We start from the raw sequence: 25,970 nt of genomic DNA, 5'->3' as shown, positions 1-25,970 counted from the left end.
CAAATGGCATCTCTGTTCTATGTGAAAGAGCAACACAAGAAAAACATATTAGATCAAACACATTTTCAGAAGGTACGATTTATAATTAAAAAACAACGAATTAACTATTATAGATTTGACAATGTATATAATATGAGTGAAACTATGATGCATTTTGTAACTAAACTTTATATATCGTGATCATTTAATTGATGTCACTTAATCTGATATCATTTTTAGGCCCCCATGCAGAGTGCCATACACCCAACTTAACATGGGTACTCAACATATCTTAACATTGTGCAGTAACATTATTTTTCTTTTTGAAAATCATCTGAATGTTAGGTTTAAATGTGAAATACCTTGGGATGGAAACCTGGCTATACCTGAAACCTTTTACCTGGCCATGTACGTAGTAGAGGTGTATTGAACACGTTAAACAGGTCGAACTGATATCACACCACATTCTTCCCTTGTAAAAATACTATATTGGAAACATTATATATTATAAAGGAAATATTATTCTGCAAAGGGTCATCACAATATTTTACAACCAATAATAGTTTTTTCCCCCATCTCTTCATTGTAGTTTATCGAACTCAACCCTAATAAGTGACATTAAGACAACACAGAAACCTTTTAGAATGATAGTGAACATTGTAGACGTGACAGGGGAACCAATATAACCAAGAAAAGTAGTAAAGACAATATTAAGTACTTAACTAAACTATGGATATAGTTATTATTGTTTATAAAGTGGATGGATACAAAAGCAATAACTTGAATATATACTTTATATTACATTACATGTCACTTGTTGGACGCTTTTATCGAACGCAACTTACAATACGTACTGTGGGCAATCCCCACAGGAGCAATACAACACTATTGAAGGGTTGACATGTATTTATTTGATTTAAAGTATTTGGAAAAAATAATAAATCAACACAGAACCAGGGAGTATTATCGAGTAATAATTACCCCAAAAATAATACCATGATTAATCTGAAAGTTTCTCTCCTAAAGGCTGGCTCCAGAGGGTCATCACCACTCTGCTGGCTGATAGGCTGAGCTGCGAAACTGAATCATGTGACATGCGCACTCGGCCCTGTTGTTGAGTTTGTTATGACAAGTCGAGGCCTCGGACTAAATTAGGAAGCGAAGCCCCTGTTTCTGTCCGGGCGAATCGGAAGATGGAGGGCATGGAACTGGACATAGACCTGGACCAGGAGCTCATGCAGAAATTCAGCTGCATGGGAACAACAGACAAAGACATCTTAATCACGGAGTTTCAGAGGCTGCTCGGCTTCCAGCTCAACCCCGCCGGATGCGCCTTCTTTCTGGACATGACCAACTGGTGAGCCCGGGGACTCGTGGGGCCTGCTGTGCGCTTCATGCTAGATATTACTGTCAACTAGCTAGCTTTCTACAAGGGGATTTCACAGTACAACTTATATTTCATCGGTTAAAACATTAAAGTAAACCACAAGGTACTGTTTTTGTTCATTGTGACAGAGGGGGTGGCTTTACGTTAGGTTTGTAACGTGGATACGACGCTGTAGTAACGTAACTAGCGTTAGCTGAGTCACCATGTTTGCCACTTTTGGTTGCCTTTAGGGACGGTAAAAAGGTAGTTTAGCAGGTATTGTGACACAAAATTATACTCCAAACATTAACTAACAAACGAGTTCACATTAAAGCGGGTGGGATGTTTGAATGGAAATTAAGTGTTTTATTGTGAATGTGGTGGTTGCTAATAGGAATTGTAGGTTGGCCATCACTATTATGCAGTGGTGTTAAGAAACCAGGTATATTTACTCAAGTACTGTACTTACAAGTATGAGGTACTATTGCTTTACAACACCAGGCCTATCTTCATTTGATGCTTTTTCTGTTTTACTCCATGCATTTAATCTGACCTTAAATTACTATGCAGATTTGGATTAATGATATACAATATAAACACTTACGACTTTAGTTACAGCCTGGCACGTAACACCTGGACTAAATTCACAAACCACTCTGCAGTAAATACAATAATGTAATTATAATAACATGATATACAGTACATCATTTCGAAATTGGTCAATATGCATTATGACTACTTCGATTTTACTAGTGTATTTGGATGCTGATTCTGTACTTTTACTGGATGAACATTTTGAATGCAGGACTTGTAACAGAATATTCCTACTCTGGTATTTCTACTTTTCTTAAGTACAAGATCTGAGTACTTCTTCCACCTCTGCTGTTATGCAAAGCTAGGCACCGAACTCGTCACTGAACTGATGATTAAAAGTGTATAACTGATTTTCTCAGTCGTTGCATTGCTTATTGTGTTAAACACCTTTACGTTATCAGCAGCCATGGTGATCAAACGTTATGTTTGCCACTCGACGATAATCACAGTGGAGATCGCTGCTGTTTTATGACGTAACCTTCCCACCTAGGGCTCCAAGCTCATAGTGGCTGTTGAGCGACCCTGGACACGAGCATTATAATGTGTTAATACAACACTACGAACACTCAAGCTGCGTCTTCCATTGTCTCACCGATTAAATTAAACGAGTGAAAAACGATGCGCAAGGGACGCAAAGGTCACATTGAAGTCTTGCCTTGGATAAATGTCTCTGCGCAGATGCAGTGTTAAGCTAATGCAGCTCCATGGAAGATAACAGTGTCTCAGGGCAGGCTGTAGTAGTAACACGTGACGCCGGGTAATGGCTCCTCTGCAACGGGCTTTCTAAAAATAAAAACGGCTGCTTTATGGATGACCAGCATGTCACGGGAAGCCCCCATTCGCAATCTCTCTGGGTCTGCAGGCATCCGTTTACCTCAATATATTGCACCAACCCAATCTCAAAAATGCCAAATTATTTTTAATATAAAAGTATTATAGTACGTAACGTGCGTCCTTGTGGTTTCCAATTTGAGGGCTTGTAATTTGAGTGAAGACAATTATTTGTTTAAATTAGACTTGAATAACTAAAGCTTCCATTTTGTTTAGCAGTAAACTGTACCAATATAGCTAAGACTCCTGGGTATAGGACTAAAACCATTTATAGATATCGTTTGTTAAATGTCAGAAATAATGTTGACAATTACATTTGTATAGAAAGATGTAAATAATTGTATACAAATATACCATTACATGTACAATATATGCTTTTAAAAAAGATTGAATAGCTGTATTGTTCAGTGCAGAAATGTACTAAACTTCTTCATGTGCAATTGCTGGATATATTCTGAGGATTTGGATTAATGTTATTGTAGTTTGTGGATACATTTGTGTTTGGGCAAAGCAAGCAATATCAAGAATTCACACTAGGCTTAAGGAAATTGTGATTTTTCACTGTTTGACAGTTATAGACCAAAAGTTGATTAATAAAAGATATGACCTACATTTCACAAACAAAGGGTGCATTAGTAAAACCCTTGATATGCTGGAATACAATCCTTATTAAATAACGTATTTTATCCTGCTGAAAATGTCGTAAATAAACTAGCTACTAAATGTGTCATATCTGTGCATACTGCAGACAAATCATAGAGTGTCTTCTACACAAATCATATGTTATACTAATATTGAGAATCTATATCTGTACTGATCACCTGGATTTCTGTCTTCTAATGTCACAGGAATTTACAAGCAGCCATCGGAGCCTACTATGACTTTGAGAGTCCCAACATCAGCGCGCCATGCATGTCCTTTGTGAGTGACGTGACGATTGGTGAGGGAGAATCAGTTCCACCAGACACACCTTTCACAAAGACTTGGAGAGTGCAGAACACAGGTGAGTCTGCTGGGATAATAGATCAGAGGTGACGCCAGCTTTATGAATTAAAATAAATAAGACTCACATTTCAAGCCAAGTTCAGCACATTCTCTGTGTGTGTTCCAGGTCCAGAGTCCTGGCCTCCCGGTGTTTGTCTGAAGTATGTCGGAGGAGATCAGTTCGGTCATGTAAACATGGTGATGGCGCGGTCTTTAGACCCTCAGGAGGTGGCTGATGTCAGTGTTCAGATGCAGAGCCCTGCGACTCCTGGCATGTACCAGGGCCAGTGGAGGATGTGCACAGCCACCGGACTGTACTTTGGAGGTGAGGACAGAGAGCTTTACACTAGAAAGAAAATGTGAATTGTTGCAATATGGAATTTATTAGTTAGTCTATCAACAGAAATATTATTGGCCCCTACTTTGATAATGTCTTCAGCAATTCAGTTCCTTTTATAGCAAAACTTCCAAACGCTTCTCCATGTGGGTTTTGTTGCCATTGATTTTTTTATATCCTTTTACAAACAGACTATTTTTGGTTTCTGGATTTGTAGGCAGACAAAATTAAGCTTTTTGGTTATGTCACCTTGAGCTTTTAAAACATTTGTATAGACTACAAGAATACAGCAGTTGACAAATAAAAGTCCTTAGTTGGAACTAAGCTGCCAACATTTCACAAATCACTGTAGTTAACAGCAGAGGACAACGGTTGTTATTTAAAATAAGTGCTACAACTCAAAGAATGGTTGAGAAACAACCAGACGTGCAATCACCGCTAAATGCACTTCAACACAGGGTATCTCCTCTTGCACTTTATGCATCTCTTGTATCATCTCTTGCACTTAATATGTCATTGCTGCTATAGTGTACTGCCATGTGGTAAATACTTGTGTGTGTGCTGCTCTTGCGCATATCAAGTATGTATTTTTTGCTATGTTTACAAATGTCATGTTCTTATTAGGGCTGTCAAACGATTACAATTTTTAATCAGATTAATCACAGCTTAAAAATTAATTAATCATGATTAATCACCATTCGAACTATGTCGACAGGGGGGGGCTGCTAGTGGAGTACTTCGTGACCACAGAGTGTGAACGTTGTGATCAGCTGTTTTAGCGCAGTTCTCCAGTGGGGGGGTGGGGCGCAGCCGGTTGGCGTAGTTTCAGCACAATTCCGTTATACAGACCGACGTTAACAGCAGCCCTGTCTGTGCGCACGGAGACCGACTCTGTCGTCTGGTGATCCAACCGCCTTCTGGAAAAGCTTCACAAGTACGTCGGTACGCAAATGCGCTTTGTGACACAAGTGACGGTACGCATTTCAGATTACGCACATAAACTGCGTACCAGTTATGTGCACCCCTGTACTACAGCAAAAGTATTCTCCGTCGGGACGTCCTGCAACAACACCACGCCGTTATCAAAGATGTTCTATTGAGAAGACGATCACTACGTGACAAAAGTTTTCAAAACCGTGGCTACTGAAATCAATCTTACTAACTGCTGTCTGTGCAATTTACTCCGCGCGAGTTGGCAGACTTTATTTTGCTTACTTTAACATCATTTTCATGGGGGGGCTAAGCCATTTATTTGTATGGGTGTAGCCTACCCCAGCGCTGCCACTGGTGGCACGCATGGGGCGGGCCATTCTGCACATGCGTTAAATATTTTAACACAATTAATTAAAAAAAGTCATTACCGCCTTTAACGTGATAATTTTGACAGCACTAGTTCTTATATGTTGTATGTCAGCGACTACAGATCCGGCATGTTTACACTTGAAGCATTATTTGTCTAAAGTGTTCATTAATGTGCATTGTCCCTATTCAAATAAACGATGAAATGAAATGACATCATTTGGTGTGCTTTTCCTTTAGTGGAAACTATAACCAATGATTGAATGGCCTTCCCATCAGCACACACAAAAATGCATTAAGAGTCATTCATTTACTTGATTTACGTCCTCCTGCAAATTTAAATGTGTGTGATGGATCCCAACAGGAAGTCCCTCAAGCCTATTTATAGAGGGATACTCAATTATTACTTGGCCTTTCATTAACTCCACATAGAGATCATTTGTCACTTTAACATCATCAGTCTCCTAGTGACTTTTATAGAGAAGAATTGCAGACCTGGAGGATATTGTGGGTGTGTGGTCCAGCTTCACATGTTACAGGATCATTTGTATTTTCAGACTCGTTAGCATAATTATTTGGCAATTAGTTTAAACCTTACACACTTGGGTACATCTTCGCGAGTGGCAGACTGTTAGTGGCTTTGTGTATCATACCGTGCGTTTTGCTTCCTTTGACAGATGTCATTTGGGTGATCCTGAGTGTGGAAGTTGGAGGCCTCCTCGGCGTCACACAGCAGCTTTCTTCCTTTCAAGCAGAGTTCAACACCCAGCCTCACCGCGCTCTGGAGGGCGACTACAACCCCTTCGCCTCTCCAGAGAAGAGCAAGTGCCCCAACAGCAACAACAACAGCCTGCACGATGCCAGCGGACACAGAGGCCCAGAGGAACATTGGCAGGGAAACCCCAACCAGCTGCAGCAAGATCAGAATGGACTTTCACACAACTCTGTGGATCTAGTAGCAAACAGTCTACAAAGCAATCTATCAGTAGTATCTTATAACCAGGTAAGACAGGAGGGTTCTCCAGACATGTGAATCGTGGTTGATTTCTTTACATTTCTAGCTCTAGAACCTGGTTGCAACATATAGAACGTTAAGTATCGGGATATTTCTCAAATGCACGTTAAACATACATTTAAAAAAATCGTTAAAAGAATACCAAATGATGTTTTTATTAATCTGAGGTTAAATCTGTAACAATAAGTTATCCAAAATTCTCAGGGTGGCAACATTAGACAATTATTTGGATGCTTATACTCTTTAACATATTAAGCTGCAAAGAGGTTTATTCCTCCGATGTTTTGACTAAGACTACGTTCCACTAAGGAATCATTGTTATCTTAGTTCTTGTCCCAGTTTAGCAAAGCAAGATGTATAGTTAGTAAATCCACATTTAAAACTAAACCGCTCATAAAACTCAGGTGAATCAGTTCTCTCCTTTAGTTAAAAGGCAGTCGTTTTTAAAGCACACCCTCTTCAAGTGTAAGTTTAACACATTAAGTGTGTTGCAACAGCACGTAATCTATATTTAGAGTAACAACTGAACTGATGTTTGAAGAGAAGTTCACAGACAGGCTCGAGAAGGCAGTCCACACATGGAAACAAATCCAGAAAGGTTAGATGATTGCAGGTTCACTTATGGCGCATTTCCACTACAGCGCGGTTTAAGCGCCGTTTTTGGTTGCGTTTCCACTTAGCGTAGTACTGGCTAGCGGGTACTATTTCACAGTTTTTCTGGCCCCATAAAATCGAGGTTCTTAACGGGCCAACAATCAGGCTGAGTCGGGCTGAGTATGCTAAACTAGAGAGAATCGCTGGCAAGGGGGCTACAGCTATAACAAAATGAACATATTTGGCCGTGATTTAAATTGTAATACACGTTTCAAAAGGATGGCGAAGTAACAACATACTGATATCGGATAATAAAAACCATGAATTAATGCTTTGACAAGTCTGCAGACAGACGGCAGGCGAAAAACCCTTTTAAAATACGTGTTTTCTAAATGGAGATCGGCTAAGCTAACGTGGTATATGCTCCGACCGTCCACACTCACAACAACGGCCTACAGACATAAATAAACCAGCGACTGTATTCGCCATCACAGACAGTCTGTGGTTTGTACTCGTTTAACTTTGTCTAGTTTCTGAACAGATATGAGGAGCTGTGAGCTTGAGTGCTAACAGCTGATGTTGGTTTTGTATTTCGAATTGAAGATGACGTCACGGCTCCGCCTACACTGCGTTACTATAGTTACTGGCCCAGCTTCTAAACTGTAATGGAAACGCAGCATAAAGTGAGCCAGTCCTGACAAGGCCTAACTATACCATACTAAGCCGAGCGAGGCCCTGCAAAGGAAATGCGCCATTAGATGTATTACCTGGTGCACAGCCCTCCTGTTTCATGGCCGTCATGATGTTGCTCATTAGCCGTGTGTCCAGTCTTTGAATATCGGTGAAGTGGTGTCATTCCCACATAGTCCATTCATTCATAGTCCATGTTCACTTCCGGTTCCAAATTCAAGCACTGCAATCTTTAATAGAGGTTTGTGGTAGTCATTTGAGAAGAGCATCTTGCCGCTAATTAGCTTTAGCTCAGTAGAGCGTTTCCATTCACTGAGGTCAAGGCTTGAGCTGTTGGTAGGCCACGCTAACAGAGGACTGAGGAAGTCTCAAACATTTTGAAATATGGCAAAATCCCACTAAGTAATAACAAAAGAGAGTAGTTTCAGTGATCCTGGAGTAGCTCAGAAAAGATGAAAAGCCTCTTTACTGTAAGAAAGCATGTATTGGGAGAACACAGATTGGAAAAAAGCTGGTGAGCTGGTTTTATATACTGACTGACTGATGAGATCATTAGAGTCAGGTGTTTCAGCAGCTGGAGATGATTGGACAGTCAGAGGACACCTGGTGGACAGGTGGAGAACAGCAGGTCTGGAAGGCAGATTGAAGCAAATAAAAACTACTGAGGCCGCTTTTGTTGAAATGTTAGCAGTCATTATCCTGCAGCCCTACTGTCTGTTTGTAATAATTTCTCTTCCTTACAGGGTATACAGGAGCCTTTTCCTTTCGGGCACTCTTAAATCTTGGGACTTGTCACAGTGAAGCAGCACTGAACCTCTGGAGTCTGTCACACCAATACAAGAAAGAAGATGCTTTATCAGTAGCTGGTAAAGAGTGTGGAGATTCAAAAAAAACTTTATGCAAAGACCAGCTACACTTTGAGAAACCAGAGGCCAACGCTCCGACGTGCAGCTCAACAACATCCCACCACTCACTGTATGCACGTGTGAATGCTAAGTTAAAAATGAGTGCTATGAGTCTTTTGAGTGATATAACTTCTTTCTTTTTCTTTTTTCAGATTTTTAGTTGTCAGAGTGCAAATGAAATAATGATGACGGGCGTGCGTGTGTGTGTGCGTGTGTGCATGTGTGTGTATTGTGCAACCTGAAAGAGAGACTATGGAGGAAAAGCCATTTATTTTGCCAACTGATTCTCCAGTTTCTGCTCTGACTCTTGATATATTCATTCATTTTATCTCGACCTGTAACTAAATCAAAAAAAAATGGACATCTCTGAAACCAACCATTGGATTTCCTTATTTACTTTTTATCTTTTAATATCCACTTTAGAGTAAGGGGGACAGCCACATGCTTTGGAAATACATCTCAAGGTCCTTCATGGCTTGTGCATTATGGGCAATCATTTTGATGCTTTCATAGTACCTACAATTTTGAAATGTGATGCAATTTCCTCCACTGGGGGGGAAGTGAGACATTATTCTATCAAACAGAAAATAAGAGAAACAGATATTTACAGTATATCTAAGTTTATTCTGCCTCATTGTACAGACATTTTCTTCTGGATCTGGAGCCAACCATTTTTATTATGCCTTCTATTAGTCAGGTACTTTATATATATTCATATACAGAATATGATGCAGTATTTAAAAAAAATCCCTGTTATTGTATTAAGCTTTTTAGTTTTGCTTGGAAATAAAACACAAGATAAGAGAATAAAGCATCTACAGGGGTTCTCAAAGTGCGGCCCGCAGGCCAATGGCGGCCCTCGGAAATGTTTCTGGCGGCCCGCGATAGTTAATGTGACACGCTGAAATGCATGCGTTATATTTTAATCCTCCATGGTTGTATCTAGTAAGAATTAGAATGGAATTTAAGAATGGTAAAACTGCGCCCCCTGGGTTGTCATTCCTAAATTATGAATGACAGCTTGTGGAAAGTTTGCTAGACTACTGGTTGCATGGCAACTAGGCATCTCGCGAGTTGCGGTAATTGGTTAGTACAATAAAGAAAGGATTTGTTTTGGAATTATTTTGTGTTCCGTTTTTTCTTGGGCGGCCCTCAATCCAATATTGGGTACCTAAATTGGCCCTCACTCATCAAAACTTTGAGAACCCCTGATCTATGACATACGACATTGAATCCAAGCCATATGAAGAGCGGTAAAAACATGACTTCATAAAAAACATAAATGTTCTTTGTCACCCTATTCTGAATTTCGATTTGAAAAGCTGTCATAGAGTTTATCATATTAAGTTGAATGTATTTGATGAATGTAGTAGAAGATTATTATTTGGAAACATTAATTTACCCAAAGATACAACATTGTATATTTGCATTGAAGTGGCCGTTTTATTAGTATAATTATCGTTCCGAATATCCCTGTTTATTGTTAAAACGATGCTTACATTATGCCACATTAGAGTCTGCAATGTGCTTCATAGTCGAGCTCATTAAACACATCTGATCCTTGTTGATGGTTTCCAGTGGCGTTTCTCTATATGTGCAAAAGTGGTGGGGCACAAAAAACGTAGATGTCTATATATAAGCTTCTGCAGTGAGGTTCATGGCTGGCGAGGCACTGACTCTTCAGGTTTACAAATATTATATTTTGACCTAAATCAAAATATAATATTATTTTCAAAAGCTTTTTTTGTCTGATGCTTCAATTAATTTTAAACAGACAGTTCAACAAAAAAAATACCCAAAAAATGTAATTTTATCATTTAAATATTGAATTGTTCTCTCTGAGTAAGATCCCATTTTCAATAAAATTGTGGTCTTACCTTGACTTGAAGATGAAGTCCATTTGCCTATCCTTCTGGACAAAAATCTCTATTACTTTTTTGTAAAAGTCCTTCTTATCTTGTTGTAGTTTCAAAAGTCTATCATAAATCTAATTGATACATTTATGATTCGAAAATGATAAAAGTAGGGTAGATATGTGGATATTATCCGGCTGAACAAAACGTGCATATATCTAACAGGTACGTTTCCCACAGATCTTATTTGGAGCTATTTTCTAAAATACAATGGAGAAATCTCATTGCTTTTTTGTGGAGGGAAGCCATGCGCAGCTTACTTTCGGGTTTTAGGACGGGTCCCTCGTCTCCTCTTCACACACCACACTTTTCGCGGCACACGTACTTACAGCCAATCAGCTCTGAATGATGTGATATGACGTATGGTGGGGTTGGCAGCTCAGTGCCTCTATGGTCATTATTTTTTGCCACACACATTAAATAGGAAAATACTCTGAGCATGCGCAGAGTAGTTTTTACAGTCACCGTTCACTTAGACAGTCAGAGGGAGGGGCAGGATCGGGTTCTGTCCCACGAATCAGATGATTAAACATGATCTTAAAATATATTTTATATATATTTTAATTTATTTTTTGCATTTTGTTGTAATCATTATTTTAATACTTTCTGCTGACACTAGGTGGGGCTGTGCTAATTACCATTCGCCACTGATGGTTTCAGATGCAAACTGAACTGTGTTACCGTTTAACTGGTTACACCGGGGAAGTCGTTACGTTACGTTAACGGTAGGAATGGGGCGTGTACTTTGAGGAGCCATTGTCGAATAGCCAGGAAATACACATTTCGATCGCTTCTTTTGTTGTTTACATTTATCTTTTGGTATATTTGGCTCCATAGGAACACTTTGATGCACATTCAGTATCAGTGTGTGAGGTTGTGGTTGCGATGCCGATATCCGGAGGCGTACAGCGAGGACTACAAAATGACAATGAGGTGACTGGGGATGTCTGTTCAAAACATTGCAAACGTGAATAAATCATTTCAAATATGTATTTGTCTCCGACTGTCATTTGTACATCGTTGTTAATGTGATGTTTAGTAGCTTTGATAGCTGTCCATACCTCCAGACAGCCTAAAAGTAAGACACAAGTTGTTTACTCACAGCCCGAATGTAGCATCGAGATCCGTGGCCAGCTGTGTCCTCTCGATTAACTTGTGACAGAACTTCTGTAGCTATTCTCCAGCGAGCAAGGTTTGTATTAAATACCTCCATCCCTCTCATCACAACAAGACTCTACACTGTGCAGAAAAAAAACAACATAAATGAAAATAACCTTGCTGGATAGCTTAGAATGAAACAAACAAGGCCGAGGCTATATACAGGACGGTCCTGTACACAACGCCAAATGAAGCTTAGCGCAGGTTCAGACAGGAAGACCTAACACTCCGTATTGCTCGTCATGGCAATACTTGCTCCCTGCATCTAAATGACAGGGAGCGCCTCTCCTCAGCTAAACCTATCACGCCCCTCCATTTACAAGCCTAATCATCGCACCTGTTAATCCCTCTATATATGCTCTCCCCTTTCCTATCAGCTGTCTTCCAGGTGTCAACGCGCAAGCAGCAGCAGGGTTTCGTCCCAGCTCCAGGCATTATTCATCAGCTCCGCAGTCTGGCGGATTAAGCTACAGGCGGCATTCCCCAGTCGGCTAGCGGTTCCAGCCGGCCGCCCCGCAAACCCGGACGCGGGAGGAAAAGACAAGGAAATCGGGCTCCACGGAAGTTCCTCCAGCTTAATGGAAACGGGCTACTTCACCCAAACAATTGACGTACGCCTTCAGTCTCTCAAGAGGGTATCACTGGCTTCATGGCCGCTCAAATGCGGCGCTTCACGCGGAACGGGTCCTCATCGCATGCGAAGCTTTACCCATTCTGGCTTCAACCACAACCCCTCCTGCAGGCAGGCAGGGCTCAAGCTACATCCCATTGGAGCTACTTCCTCCTGCGCCTCACCTCTAAAACAGGCGTCAGGGTAGCGCTGGCAAGAGGCAGTTGCAGCAAATTCACGAGATGTTTCGTTATATTGTCATGACATTCGGGGCATGCAGAGCGAGATCACTACCCCTTTAAGAGAGGGGTGTGGCGCGTGCAGGTGTGCTGGGCATGGTATGGTAGAGCGAGCGGGATTCGTGTTTTCTAGAAGTAAACAAGGCAGCAGAAAAAGGAATTTCTGTGATCTTACGAAACAGAAGAGCTAAATAAATGCAACGACCTCCCAAGAAGAGCTCGCCTCTCTCCAGTCTTTGTGATAAAATGGGTTATTGAACCCGAAGCGTGTTGCTTCTGCCCTGGGAGACGACAGAGAGTCACCCCCCCCCCCCCCTTTCCTCGACTACGGTCTGGGAGCCGACAGGAAGTTCAATACGATGCATTGCTACCTTTAGTTCAGGGTAAGGTGAGTTCCAGGCAGTGTTGGGTGTAACGTGTTACAGTATGGAGTTTCAGTAACGTATTACTTGCATTACTAATGCAGTCGGGTAATTACTACCCATTACAATGCTCAGTAACTAACGCAGTTTCAAGCTTCAACACAGCGTTACCTGAAATGAATGGCGCCAACTCATTTCTAATATGCAAAAGACAAACAAATGCGTCTATGATGTATTTTCGATCAGACGAGATCTCTCTCCCCGGTCTGCGTGCGAGGGGGCGGGGCAGTTTACACACACGCAGCTGCGCTATGCAGCGGAGCACTCTGCGGAGGTGGCGGAGAGAACGCGCTCCGAGGTGTGGTTAAACTTTACCCGTCTCGACGTGGAGAATGCTCGTTGCCAAAGTGCAATAAGAGTTTAGCTTTTGTCTAAATATTTATCAAAAGTGCAGCACATTCAGACAGAGGAATGCACCGTTTTCGACTGTCTAGCAGCTCTGTAGCCCCATCCACGAGTAACGTTTTCACGTTAGGTGTCATGTATGCTAGCAGCAACACACAGAGTTCACTAAATTATACAAACATGGGTTAATGATTAGAGGTAACTGAGTATTTTATTTTGTTGGGCTGTTTTCCGGGAATAATAGTCAAAGCCGTCAGGTGCAGCATAGGCAAGACGAGAGATTTATCATAACTTTAACGAAAACGTCTGCTACCACCCATATCGTACATTCCTCCACAGCTGCAGTCCTGCAAGGACGCTCATCCAAGGTCTGTATGCCCCAGGCGCAACCGCAGCTTTGCCAGTACCTCGGGCCAGGAACCACATGGAAAATAATCTTTCAACCCCCCCCCCCCACCCGCATTAACGCCACACATTAGCAGTGGCCGTATCTACTCACTCAGACACTCAATGAGTCTTCGTTTTTATTCACGGATGCTGCCCATCCGTGGGGTTTTTGGGGAGTTTCTTCAGGGAGAAAGAGAAGTTCACGTAATATGATAGAAGACAGTCTAATCACCCAATCAAGTGCATCTATGTCTCACCGTGGCGTAATTAAACTGCTAATTAAGCTAGTCCCATATCATGGGTCATGTTTCAGTATTTACCTAGGCATACATCATTTTATGCTGCGCATATTGTCTCATTTATATTGGTTCATGCTCACATGGCTTACGATAAGCCAGGGTATAACATTCATGTCTCATTGTACTCAAGCTAACAGCTGCATTACATTGTCTACATCTCCCTCTTCCCCCGGACATCGACTCGTGCCGGCAATCCTAGATCTCTGTTTACCTATGGTAAACATGCATGTAACTGGTGGTGGTGTCTTAATAGCATTCCAGGGCTTCGTCCAGGATAGGTGCAGCAACCCTGCCGCAATCAAGGTAATTATTCCTCATCCCTACAACAACCAGACGGCCATCCAAGATCTCTCTTTCCTGGTATTTATACATTTAGTGGTAGTGTTCATCTGTGCATTTTAACCCTGCATCGCAGGTCATCGACCATCGTGTCGGCAAGGTTTAGTGGTAGTGTTCACGTAAGCCCGGCGCTGATTCCGGCCGTCGACTTCCGAGTCAGCATCCTATGATGTACAGTAAGCCCGGCAGTGATTCCGGCCGTTGTTTAGTGGTAGTACGTAAGCCCGGCCTGATTCCGGCCGGTGGCTCTCGGGTCAAGCATCTTATGATGTACAGTAAGCCCAGCAGAGAACAGTAAGCCCGGCAGCGATTCCGGCCGTTGTTTAGTGGTAGCGTTCTCGTAAGTCCGGCGCTGATTCCGGCCGTCGACCTTCGGGTCAGCATCTTATGATGTACAGTAAGCCCGGCAGTGATTCCGGCAGATCGTTTAATCCACATGTTAATCTCTCATTTCATCCATAGATTACCGCAGTCAGCCCACAAGACGTTCCGGAACCTCTGCCCAGGAGCCAGCACTCAACCCGTCAGGATTCCTCCCCTGCATCTCCTCTCTCTCTCTTAAATAGAAGCCCCCTAGAAAGGCACCTCGAATCAGCAGGTCTATGAGGAAGGGCTTAGCGCGTCCACCCTCAAAACATATGATTCACTTGGAGAACGTTTGCGACATTTTGCTTTTCCGTAGGCATCACACTTAAACCTGTTCTCATCTCCACCGTGTGTGCCTTCATGTGCTACTGCGCCACTGATCGCCACCTCAAACCCCAATACATCCGGGGCCTCTTAGCAGGAGTTCAGTTTAACGTTCGTGTTCCGATCTCGGCTTTCCCAGCCTGTTCGCAAACCAGTCAGTCAAACTCATCCTCAAAGGTCTCATTAAAACTTTTCCCCCGTCTTAGACCGGAGACGCCCTATTACGCTTTCCACTTTACGCCTCATGCTCTCCAAACTTAGAAGTGGGTTATTCTCCCCTTATATCGATGCACTACTCGATGCTCTATTTCTCCTAGCTTTTTATGCCTTTCTCAGACCAGGCGAATTTACCACAGCTTCCCTTACTTTCGATTCCAATCGAGACGTCAGCTTTCTGACATATCCTTTCACGCTAGCCACTTTAGTTTATATCTTTAAACACTCCAAATGCGGCGGCGCCTGCTCCGTCATCGCCGCCCGCATCGACTCCCAGTTCTGCCCTTATAAGGCCATGATCAAGTTCCTACGGCTTAGACCTACCTCTAATCCTCTCTCACCATTATTCCTTATCTCACGGAATTTTCCTTTAAACGCAACGACAGTTCAATGTCTATTTAAAACAAGTCCTCATTAAATCCGGGTTATCACCCCTTCTATACACGGGGCACTGCTTTAGAATAGGCGCAGCTACTTCCGCTGCTAATCAAGGTGTCTCATCCTCATTCCTGCAACAACTCGGACGGTGGTCCTCCTCCGCTTTCTCATCCTACATTCGCCCCGACCTCAATGCCGTGCTGGCTATCCAAAGGTCTCTCCAAACCTTAACAAATTGGTACGTATGCATATAACTCGTGGTGGTTCTTAGCATGTCAGCACGTATGTCGCCCCGCGGCTCATGTTTATTTCTGCATATTTAAACCTGTATGTCCAGGCTGTAAAACCTTCGGGTCTGTATAACGTGTCCCTGCTAAAGCAGGTTGCCCCGCAAAAGAAAATGTTCGGGAAGCCTCGTACGTTCCGGGCACCCGGGGCACTGGTCGGGTCGCTCGGTGCGTCCGGGTAGTCCCCGCTCACCCGGGATGCCCCGTACGTCCGGGACGCCCTGTACGTCCGGGACGCCCTGTATGGATGCCCTGTATGTCCAGGATGCCCTGTACGGCCAGGATGCCCCGTATGTCCGGGTTGCCCCGTACGTCCAGGATGCCCCGTACGTCCGGGAAGCCCCGTATGTCCGGGTCGTGAAACCTCCGGTCCGTATAATGTTTCCCTGCTAAAGTCAGGTTACCCCGCACATTCGGGAAGCCTCGCACGTTCCGGGCACCCGGGGCACTGGTCGGGTCGCTCGGTGCGTCCGGGTAGTCCCCGCTCACCCGGGATGCCCCGTACGTCCGGGACGCCCTGTACGGCCAGGATGCCCCCTCCGGGATGCCCCGTACGTCCGGGACGCCCTGTACGTCCAGGAAGCCCCATCCGGGATGCCCCGTACGTCCGGGTTGCCCCGTACAGCCGGGGAGCCCTGTACGTCCAGGAAGGATGCCCGGGAGGCATCAGTCGCTTAAATCCTCACATGTATTAACCTCTCCTTTCCATCCATAGATTTCCGCTGCATCCCACAAGGTAAGATTATTCACATTCAGTACTTCATACTTCATTCTTTTGGGGGTTCATCGGAAACGGTTCTTCCCTTCCCGATTGATATCCTACTAAAACCTGGGCCTAATCGCCAAAACAACATTCATTCATTTGTGATGAACTGTCATCATTATGTTTCATGGATATAATGTGACCGATAATAAATATGTAATCCATACATCATGTCTCTCCTGATTGAAATGAAGCTTAGCGCAGGTTCAGACAGGAAGACCTAACACTCCGTATTGCTCGTCATGGCAATACTTGCTCCCTGCATCTAAATGACAGGGAGCGCCTCTCCTCAGCTAAACCTATCACGCCCCTCCATTTACAAGCCTAATCATCGCACCTGTTAATCCCTCTATATATGCTCTCCCCTTTCCTATCAGCTGTCTTCCAGGTGTCAACGCGCAACCCTCCTCCACCCCTTCGCCTCCTGCTTTCAACTCAGGGCCAAGTTTATCCTCCTCCCTTCCAACCGGACCTAACCACTTATCACCACCACCAGTGTCTAGACCCAGGGGGGTTCATCGGAAACGGTTCTTCCCTTCCCGATTGATATCCTACTAAAACATGGGCCTAATCGCCAAAACAACATTCATTCATTTGTGATGAACTGTCATCATTATGTTTCATGGATATAATGTGACCGATAATAAATATGTATTCCATACATCATGTCTCTCCTGATTGAAATGGCTATAGGACCGTCCTGTACACAGCTCTCTGAAATGGCTATATACAGGACGGTCCTGTGGATAAGATATCTGAAATGGCTATATACAGGACGGTCCTATAAGGTCTCTGAAATGGCTATAGACAGGACGGTCCTGTGGATAAGATATCTGAAATGGCTATATACAGGACGGTCCTGCACAGAAGCCCTGAAATGGCTTTTTATGTCTACAGAAATATGGATATAATTGGTGTACAATTAACGTTTACAGCAGGATACATTACAAAAATGTACAGCATACTACATACAATTCAAAAGACGGTTTCTCCGATTTCTAAAATAAAAATGCCGGCGTAGCCGATAAATGATTTGTGTTGCTTTCAATGCAAAATCACTACACGTCAACGAAATGTCGGCGTATTCTTTAAAAAAAAAACCTTCAGTTTTAATAAAACCGAGTAGTCTTTAAAGTATGCAGTGATATCCTTTACAAGTAAAACATTGTGCATTGGAAAATATAAAGTAGAAAATGATTGAAACAACATAAAAAGATAAGCCAAAAAAAAGACTGAAATCAGCATAAAAAGCTAAGCAATTGGCATGGAAAGAGATTTAATTGCCACAATTTTATATTGAGGTGAAACTCATTGAAAATGTTGTCGTGAGAATATTTATCTGTGAATCCTATCCCTACATTACCACCCGCGAAACTTGCTTAAGCATGCTATAATAGCCCGGTCTGTATATAGTCATTTGACGTTAGCTGCAGGACGGTCCTGTATATAGCCATTTCAGATATCTTATCCACAGGACCGTCCTGTATATAGCCATTTCAGAGAGCTGTGTCCAGCACGGTCCTGTATATAGCCATTTGGCATTGTGTACAGGACCGTCCTGACTGCGGTCCAGCCAGCCTCCACTTGGGAAAACACAGTCAAGCCAGCCGAGAAGGTCCTCGCTGCGGAACGCGGAATGGGGCGGGGTCGGATAAAAGGCGGGGTTGGATGTCCGACCCCGCCCAGAGAAGAGTTCCGACATCTCCGTTCACTCCAATGGACCAGTTTTTTACAGCAATGACGGATCGCGGAGCACTTCCGGGAAACTATTGAGAGGATCTGCGGCTAGCAGTCTATAGCCGCGTTCACACCGCAGGACTTTCCCTGGTTCTTTAGTTCCGTTAGTACCAATAATGTCGCGTTCACACCGCCGGGACTACTCAGTGCCGGGAACTCTTTTGGAACTCTTTTGGTACTTTTTAGTCCCTGCTAGAGAGGTGGTACGAACCTGGTGACAAAAGAGTGCCAATTTCTATTCTATTTCTATTGGCTGGGTGAATTGCAAACCACGCCCCGTTAGACTCTGAATTTGTTTTGTTAGGCAGCCATTTTTTTCCTCGCTACAAAACCACATCCACACCTGAGCGAGTCATTTTTTTGTACTTTAAAGCAGTTATGACCACACGTATTACAACACCGGAGCGGTGGAATGATGAGGAAGTGTCGGCGCTTCTGGCAATTTACTCCAAGGACGGGATGCAGCAGCTTCTACAGAAAGCAGTTCCCAACTCCAAATGTTTTGAGCGATGTTCGCCCATGAGCTGGGAATCGTGCACAGTGCACACGGATGCCGGGTAAAAATAAAGAAACTCAGGCAGGACTATAAAAAAATTAAAGACCACAATAATAAGAGTGGTAACGATTTTCTATTGTTATTATATATATATATATATTGCCACTGTTTTTAATACTGACACCTAACTTGCACTAAGGCGTGTCTGCTGCTATATATATTGCCACTGTTACATTGTTTTGAAACTACTTACACTTTATTTTACATTTCACACTGTTATTTAACTTCAATTTACATGCATACGACACACCTGGAACAGCATGATGCCGTTATTGTTATGTCTTGACTGTGCAATAAAACAAACAAACTGGCGAAGCTTTATTTATTGTGTCCCACCCCAAATTTGCAGAATAGAAGAATGTGAGAGCAGACAGGTGTCGGTGGTTGAATTTATTAGAAACACAAGTCTTACACACATAAACACAAGTAATTTATCATGTCATTTGTTTTAGATAAATAAGGGAAAAACACCAAACAAGGGTTGATGTCCTTTTCCAAAATCAGCCTGAGGGGGTAATATATAATAAATACATAAAGATAAAGTCCATTGTTATAATGGGGTATTTTATTTGTAAATTACCCTTATGAACTCCATCATGTCTGAGGTCGGAAAGTAAACAAACGCCTCATACAGCGGATGGGCTTCATACCCCCTCCCCCGTGTAGTTCTTCTTCTCTCGTTTTTTTGTTGTACTCGCCGTGAAGTGGTTTTGCGCATAGACATATAAAGAGTAGACGCCGCATCGACCGCTGCTGCCTATTGGCGCTGACGAGCCGTGGGGCCGCCATCTTGGACCGGTCACCCGCTCCACTCAGTGTAATCTGTCTGGCAGGCGCAATGAAGTGTCAGCGCATTTTATCAATCATAACTCGCTGAATACAAAACTGATTTTCACGGGGGGGGGTTTTCTGCAAACGTCATATATGTAGGCATGATACCGGACACATGATTCGGCGTATTTTAATATTCATAGTAGGCTTAACAGCAATAGAATATTCTGGTATTTGATAGACTATGTTATGTATGATAGGTATTTTGCAAAAGACACACGATATATAATATATACACACACACACACACACACACATAAAAAACACTAATGGTCTATATATGATAGAGAAGCATATTGTGTAGGCCTATACTCAGCTATTTTAATAAGTTGAAAAATGAAGAAACAATAATACATTATACATAGACAGAAGTTATACATCAGTAAAAATGAATATCTATGTCATAAAAAATGAAAATGTACTTCTACATCTATATAAAAAATGTAAATGTTCAAGTTAAACACAAGAACATGACACCACCCCGCCCAAACTATATTTACACAAAGTTGCTCATGACACCCGAATGCCCCGTGCATGCGGCTCCTCCAAAGCATGACTGAGAACCTCTTTCTCATATCTTTGTCTTTGGGAAACCATCAAAATAAAAACGGGAGATTTGAGAGTCAACACAAAAACATTTTAAGAAGGAGGTCAAGCTTATTTTCTTCCTTCTTCTTCCTAGATAGATTAGATTATATTTTAGATTTAGATTAGGACCCTTTGTGTTTCAGGTGACAAAGACTTCGTCAGGTAATATGCAATGGGAGCCTTCCAATGTCCGTGTAGGCCAACCACCATGAACACAAGAGCCTCAGTAGCAGCATCGGTCTCATTGTTTCCATCACCCATGTCTACAAAAGCAGACATTGACTGGTTATGTAGATTATATTGCACATGTTTTCTGATGGCCATGTCATCCAACATGAGTGAAACACATCCATATTTAGCCTGGTCGTCCTGGCATCTTCTCTCCAGCATATCCAGCATCATCTTGTTCAGGCCAGGCTTTCCATCCACCGAACACAGCCACCTGTAAAAAAATTGAGAAGTAGCTATTTAACGTACTTGCAACCGTAATTTCCAAAAATGAAATTGAACAACATTAAGACTACCTTTTTGTTGTAGTCTCTCTGAGGTATTTGTATGCCTTTGGGCCATGTAGATGGAGTGTGAGGGCAAGCTCTCTGTGGTCCTTGGAGTACTCATGGCCCTGCTTTGCCTTCAAGTCTATTTGAAGATCTGAAATTGTATGAGAACAAATTAATAAGTCCCCTTCATATAATAACAAAGGAGTTTAATAAAGAGTGTAAGAGTAAGATGTACATGAATTTCAAAGTGCTAATTTAATTTTACCTGAGTAGAAATTAAGCCTCTTTGAGTTCTTCATTAATGAGGTTCTTTTCCCTCAAATCCCCCAAAAGAGTCCTCACTGTGGTCTCTGCCCTCTTTTCTCTAGCCATGGCATTCTTCCTCTCTCGCTCGAGACTCTCCACTCTTGCTAAAGCTTCATTGAGTCTGGCCTTAAGAGCAGTAGGAGAAGTAGGCGAGACATCGCTATGATCCTAGAAAGAGGGATGAACATGGTTTGAGTGATGTTTCACTTCACACACAACTAGAGTATGGCCCACATTATTTCTTATAGTCATCACCTGTCAAAACCACTGCCAGCATCATGCGTGTGTGTGTGTGTGTGTGTGTGTGTGTGTGTGTGTGTGTGTGTGTGTGTGTGTGTGTGTGTGTGTGTGTGCCAGGAATGCATGTTCAACATGTCTTCAATTGTGTGTGTATGTGTTTATTTGTGAGTGTGTTTAATATGAGTGGCAGCAAACAAGATAGATTTTACTTTGTCTAGGACCATTATGAATGATGTTGAAAATAGAAATACTCACATCATTAGGCTGAGGTTGAAGCTTCTGGGTCGTCCTGAGGGGCCACAGACAGGCTCTCTTCAGCTTTTCTGGAAGGAGACGTAGTCCTGCCCTTTTCTGGCTAAAATGAAAAAGCATAATACCACACACACACACACACACACACACACACACACACACACACACACACACACACACACACACACACACACACACACACACACACACACACACACACACACACACACACACACACACACACACACACACACACACACACACACACACACACACACACACACACACACACACACACACACACACACACACACACACACACACACACACACACACACACACACACACACACACACACACACACACACACACACACACACACACACACACAATTGATAATAGAATATTTACATTTATGAATGCTAATAGCCTTATGATGATACACCTACTCTTTGGAGGTGAACCGGGAAGCTGAAGATGGAGGGAATAACACCATCTCTGAGTCGGACAATCTGTCCTGTCAAACTCGTCCTGCTTAAAATGCTCACTGCAAATCACGGATGACTCGCTTGCAGTGAACCCTTCCCTCCTCAAAGCAACTTCCCACTTCTTTCTCATATCTTTGTCTTTGGGAAACCTTCAAAATAAAAACGGGAGATTTGAGAGTCAACACAAAAACATTTTAAGAAGGAGGTCAAGCTTATTTTCTTCCTTCTTCTTCCTAGATAGATTAGATTAGATTTTACTTTATTCATCCCACAACGGGGAAATTCACTTGTTACAGCAGCGATTTATAAAGTCTCAGTTGGCCATGAACATAATGTTTGCTGGCTACGATTTCGCTGGCGGACATCAATACAGTACAATAATATTCTATTTACAAAATACAACCAATTATAATGTTGAATCTTACTTGTGAAAAGTAATCCCCCGACCCCTGTTCGCAATCGTCCGCCGATTTGCACAGCAATATGCTGCACAGTGCTCTGGCATCTTGAAACCTCTGCTGTCTCTGGGTAGAATGTCTGTAGGATGACCGGTCCAAGATGGCGGCCGTATTTCTTGCGCCCCAGCAGCCAATGCGGCGTCTACTCTTTATATGTCTATGGTTTTGCGGCCTGCCAGTAAACCCAGAGAAGAAGAAGACGAAGTGACGTCAGCGTAATCGTGCCTCAGGGAAAGTACTGCGGTGTGAATGCGATTGGCACTAGCCCCCTGGCGGATTTAGTGCCGGGGCACTAAAGTACCGCAAATCCTGCGGTGTGAAAGCGGCTATGGTTGCAGCATAATAGACCCGACCGTTCGTGATGGACTTTTAAAGGTAAGAAGACGTTTAAAGATTTATATTGCGGATATTATCAGAACATCTGAATCAAATTAACTACACATGTGTATTAAAGGATGTTAGTGGATTATCCCTTCAATCAGTATATTTGACGTTTACAGATAACAGATTAGATTAGGCTAGAATGCAGGATAACGTTAGCAACACACGTTAACCACGAACAGCCTATTAATCCGTTCTCCTAATGTTATTTCCTCCAACGTTGTGGAATTAGAGAAAAGGGGCTTCTTAACGTGCTTTTATCCGGGTGGAGGGAGTTGGGGCGTGTGATTGTAGTGGGTGGAGGTGGTGAAATGAGGATATCCATTTTGGAGTTCAAGCTAGTATAATATAGTTAACGTTACACAATAATAAGGAAGAGAGCTATTTTTGTGATACATCGCTATCGATATGGATTTAGAGTGGATATTTGAGACTTCCAAACAGTAAACAAAAACGTAATTTATGGGTGAGTGTTTTTAGCAGAGTCATATTATGTCTTTGTGATTCTGTTGATTATTACCTGTCTGTATAATGTTGCAGCTCAGCTGATGTTGGATTGATGGCAAAGGGAGAGAGACTTAAGTGAGAGTGAAAACACAAGGTACGTTTAAAATAGGTCGGCAATTTCCCATCCTCTGGTTGCTAGATGTATCTAACCCTTTCTCCTGTCTCCCTCTTTCAGCACAAGAACCCCAGGGGGATTCAATGGAGCCTAAAGACCTGCAATGAGACCCTCACTCCGCACCTGAGTCTCAACTCCCAGAGCTTTGCAAGCCTCTCCCTGTTCCTTATTTTTATTAAACAGACGTTAAGCTTCCCAATGGTGTGGTCTTCGTTTTGTGAAAAATATGATTACCTCACATATGTTGTTGCTGTTGTTGTCTTTTGTGATAGTTACATTGCTCCTGCTGACTTGAGCCAGCCATTCTTTCCTCCTCTCTATGTCAGTGGGGAAACCTTACATTCATACTCCTTTCTCTGAGCGCTTGAAGCATCCCCAGGCAGCACAGCATTTATGTTCAGGTTCAAATTTGAGTCGGACTATTTAATGTTTTTTGAGCATTGATAAAGAAAACCTTAAGGTTCATGCCTGTTTTGAAGAGCGCGGTTGAATGTTTGCATCAGCAAATCCTTTCACTGTTGTATAGATTTTTTGTTTGTATACTTGGTTTGGTTTTTATATTTACTGTATTTGCTTTTTTGGTTCTGTTATCTTAATGATTGTTCTGTTATATGATAAATGTTGTAAATAATAAATGCTTTTTCTATCATTCTATTAAATGCAGTGCAATGTATCATTTGAAATATATGGACTAGATATGAGTATGCACAGAACTGACTAAATGAATAATCAATTAAAACAAATATTAAATAATATACTTAAATACACTATCATCTAAAACAAATATTAAATAATGAACTTAAATACACTAATATAGAATATATGACTTTTTATACCACATATTTAAATACATTCATGCATTTAATTAGTATGAAGTTTGTATATTTAGTTTTTAAATTATATTTAGTCGAGTGCAGATTAATTATATTTAGTCAGTGCAGATTTGTGTCTGTACTTATTGTAGTTGTCCAGCAGATGATGCTATTTGTGTCATTAGGATATCCATACACCCCGCCCATCGGACGTCCAGCCCCGCCCACACCCGACCCCGCCCCATTCCGCGTTCCGCAGCCAGGGCCTATAGAGCCAGCCCGCACGTGATATTGGGGTGCGCGAATATTAGAAGCATTACGGTAAAATCCCAGCGCTTACTCGGTCAATAACAAAAGCACCTATAAAAACAAACCAAACATATTAAATTAAGAAATATGTACTATATAATGTGATCAATAATTATTTAAAACAAACTACGTATAACTACCACGAGTAAATGTAAAATGTAAGGAGTTTCAAAATAAAAGTCCTTTGAAATCTCATATATGAGCTATCAGCCCTATGTTTAGATAAGAATAAAACAAAATCTCTCCCTGATCCAAGATCCAAGACTCATCTCACTGCAGGGTGATAGAAGGACACCCCATCTACTCACCCAGAAAAAATCAGGACATTCTGATGTGGAGTTTCAAAATAAAAGACCTTTGAAATCCCATATATGAGCTATCAGCCCTGTGTTTGGATAAGAATAAAACGAAATTTCTCCCTGATGCAAGACTCATCTCACTGCAGGGTGATAGAAGGACAGCCCATCTACTCACCCAGAAAAAATCAGGACATTCTGATGTGGAGTTTCAAAATAAAAGACCTTTGAAATCCCATATATGAGCTATCAGCCCTGTGTTTAGATAAGAATAAAACGAAATCTCTCCCTGATGCAAGACTCATCTCACTACAGGGTGATAGAAGGACACCCCATCTACTCACCCAGAAAAAATCAGGACGTTCTGATGTGGAGTTTCAAAATAAAAGACCTTTGAAATCCCATATATGAGCTATCAGCCCTGTGTTTGGATAAGAATAAAACGAAATCTCTCCCTGATGCAAGACTCATCTCACTGCAGGGTGATAGAAGGACAGCCCATCTACTCACCCAGAAAAAATTAGGACATTCTGATGTGGAGTTTCAAAATAAAAGACCTTTGAAATCCCATATATGAGCTATCAGCCCTGTGTTTAGATAAGAATAAAACGAAATATCTCCCTGATGCAAGACTCATCTCACTACAGGGTGATAGAAGGACACCCAGGGGTGAAAGTGGTTTGAATTTCTTGCAGGTACTATAATGCTACCCCGACCTTCATTGGTTCATATTGTTCTCCTCCCGCCCCCAGCTTCATGAATCCCTGAACACAAACTGGCTATATAATGAATATAGGCTGTCCATGAATGCCTGGAAGTCCTTTGTTCCCCCTGTCACATCCAGTGCCTGGTCAACAGCAAGCTCCAGTTTGTGATTAAGGCAGTGCCATAGTATGATGCCTGGGAAGTCATCCTGGAGCAATTCCCAACACCTGATTCACTCCAGCATGACAC

The 25,970-nt window shown here is 42.3% G+C and overlaps 2 protein-coding genes and 2 long non-coding RNA genes across 5 annotated transcripts in view; 2 read left to right on the top strand and 2 right to left on the bottom strand.

The window, feature by feature from the left end:
* Positions 1–8,424, bottom strand: part of LOC117450053 (bridge-like lipid transfer protein family member 3A) — a 56,879-nt gene extending 48,455 nt beyond the window's left edge. Inside the window, exon 1 of the mRNA XM_071203736.1 lies at positions 7,767–8,424. Coding sequence (XP_071059837.1) covers positions 7,767–7,870 — 104 coding nt within the window. The 5' untranslated portion in view covers positions 7,871–8,424. The remainder of the gene's footprint in view (positions 1–7,766) is intronic.
* LOC117450054 (protein ILRUN-like) lies at positions 1,065–10,160 on the top strand. Its single transcript, XM_034088045.2, has 5 exons — positions 1,065–1,336; positions 3,619–3,773; positions 3,882–4,079; positions 6,068–6,393; positions 8,433–10,160. The coding sequence occupies exons 1-5, from the start codon at positions 1,173–1,175 to the stop codon at positions 8,466–8,468; spliced, it is 879 nt and encodes a 292-aa protein (XP_033943936.1). The 5' UTR covers positions 1,065–1,172; the 3' UTR covers positions 8,469–10,160.
* Positions 10,161–20,468: 10,308 nt separating this feature from the next.
* On the bottom strand, positions 20,469–22,762 carry LOC139434088 (uncharacterized). 2 transcript variants are annotated; one of them, XR_011643511.1, is made up of 6 exons: positions 22,564–22,762; positions 22,100–22,287; positions 21,654–21,749; positions 21,118–21,326; positions 20,877–21,003; positions 20,469–20,794 (listed from the first exon to the last, which is right to left on the bottom strand). It is a non-coding gene; the product is annotated as an uncharacterized lncRNA (long non-coding RNA). The 2 variants fall into 2 exon arrangements; XR_011643510.1 differs by having other exon boundaries at positions 21,654–21,753; positions 22,564–22,761.
* Positions 22,763–22,825: 63 nt separating this feature from the next.
* On the top strand, positions 22,826–24,140 carry LOC139434089 (uncharacterized). The gene is made up of 3 exons (XR_011643512.1): positions 22,826–22,971; positions 23,518–23,578; positions 23,660–24,140. It is a non-coding gene; the product is annotated as an uncharacterized lncRNA (long non-coding RNA).
* Positions 24,141–25,970: the final 1,830 nt, after the last annotated feature.

This window comes from Pseudochaenichthys georgianus, chromosome 7 (genome assembly GCF_902827115.2).
Source record: "Pseudochaenichthys georgianus chromosome 7, fPseGeo1.2, whole genome shotgun sequence".
Classification (NCBI taxonomy): Eukaryota; Metazoa; Chordata; class Actinopteri; order Perciformes; family Channichthyidae; genus Pseudochaenichthys; species Pseudochaenichthys georgianus.
The sequence above is the reverse complement of the archived record's forward strand: the minus strand, read 5'-3'. Positions and strand labels throughout refer to the sequence as shown.

What these genes read in the sequence shown, in the direction of transcription:
- LOC117450054 (XM_034088045.2), top strand. Translation starts at nt 1,173, where the DNA reads ATGGAGGGCATGGAACTGGACATAGACCTGGACCAGGAGCTCATGCAG. An exon ending in TTTCTGGACATGACCAACTG is followed by an intron (nt 1,337 to 3,618) that starts GTGAGCCCGGGG and finishes CTAATGTCACAG; the next exon opens with GAATTTACAAGCAGCCATCG. An exon ending in CACCGGACTGTACTTTGGAG is followed by an intron (nt 4,080 to 6,067) that starts GTGAGGACAGAG and finishes TTCCTTTGACAG; the next exon opens with ATGTCATTTGGGTGATCCTG.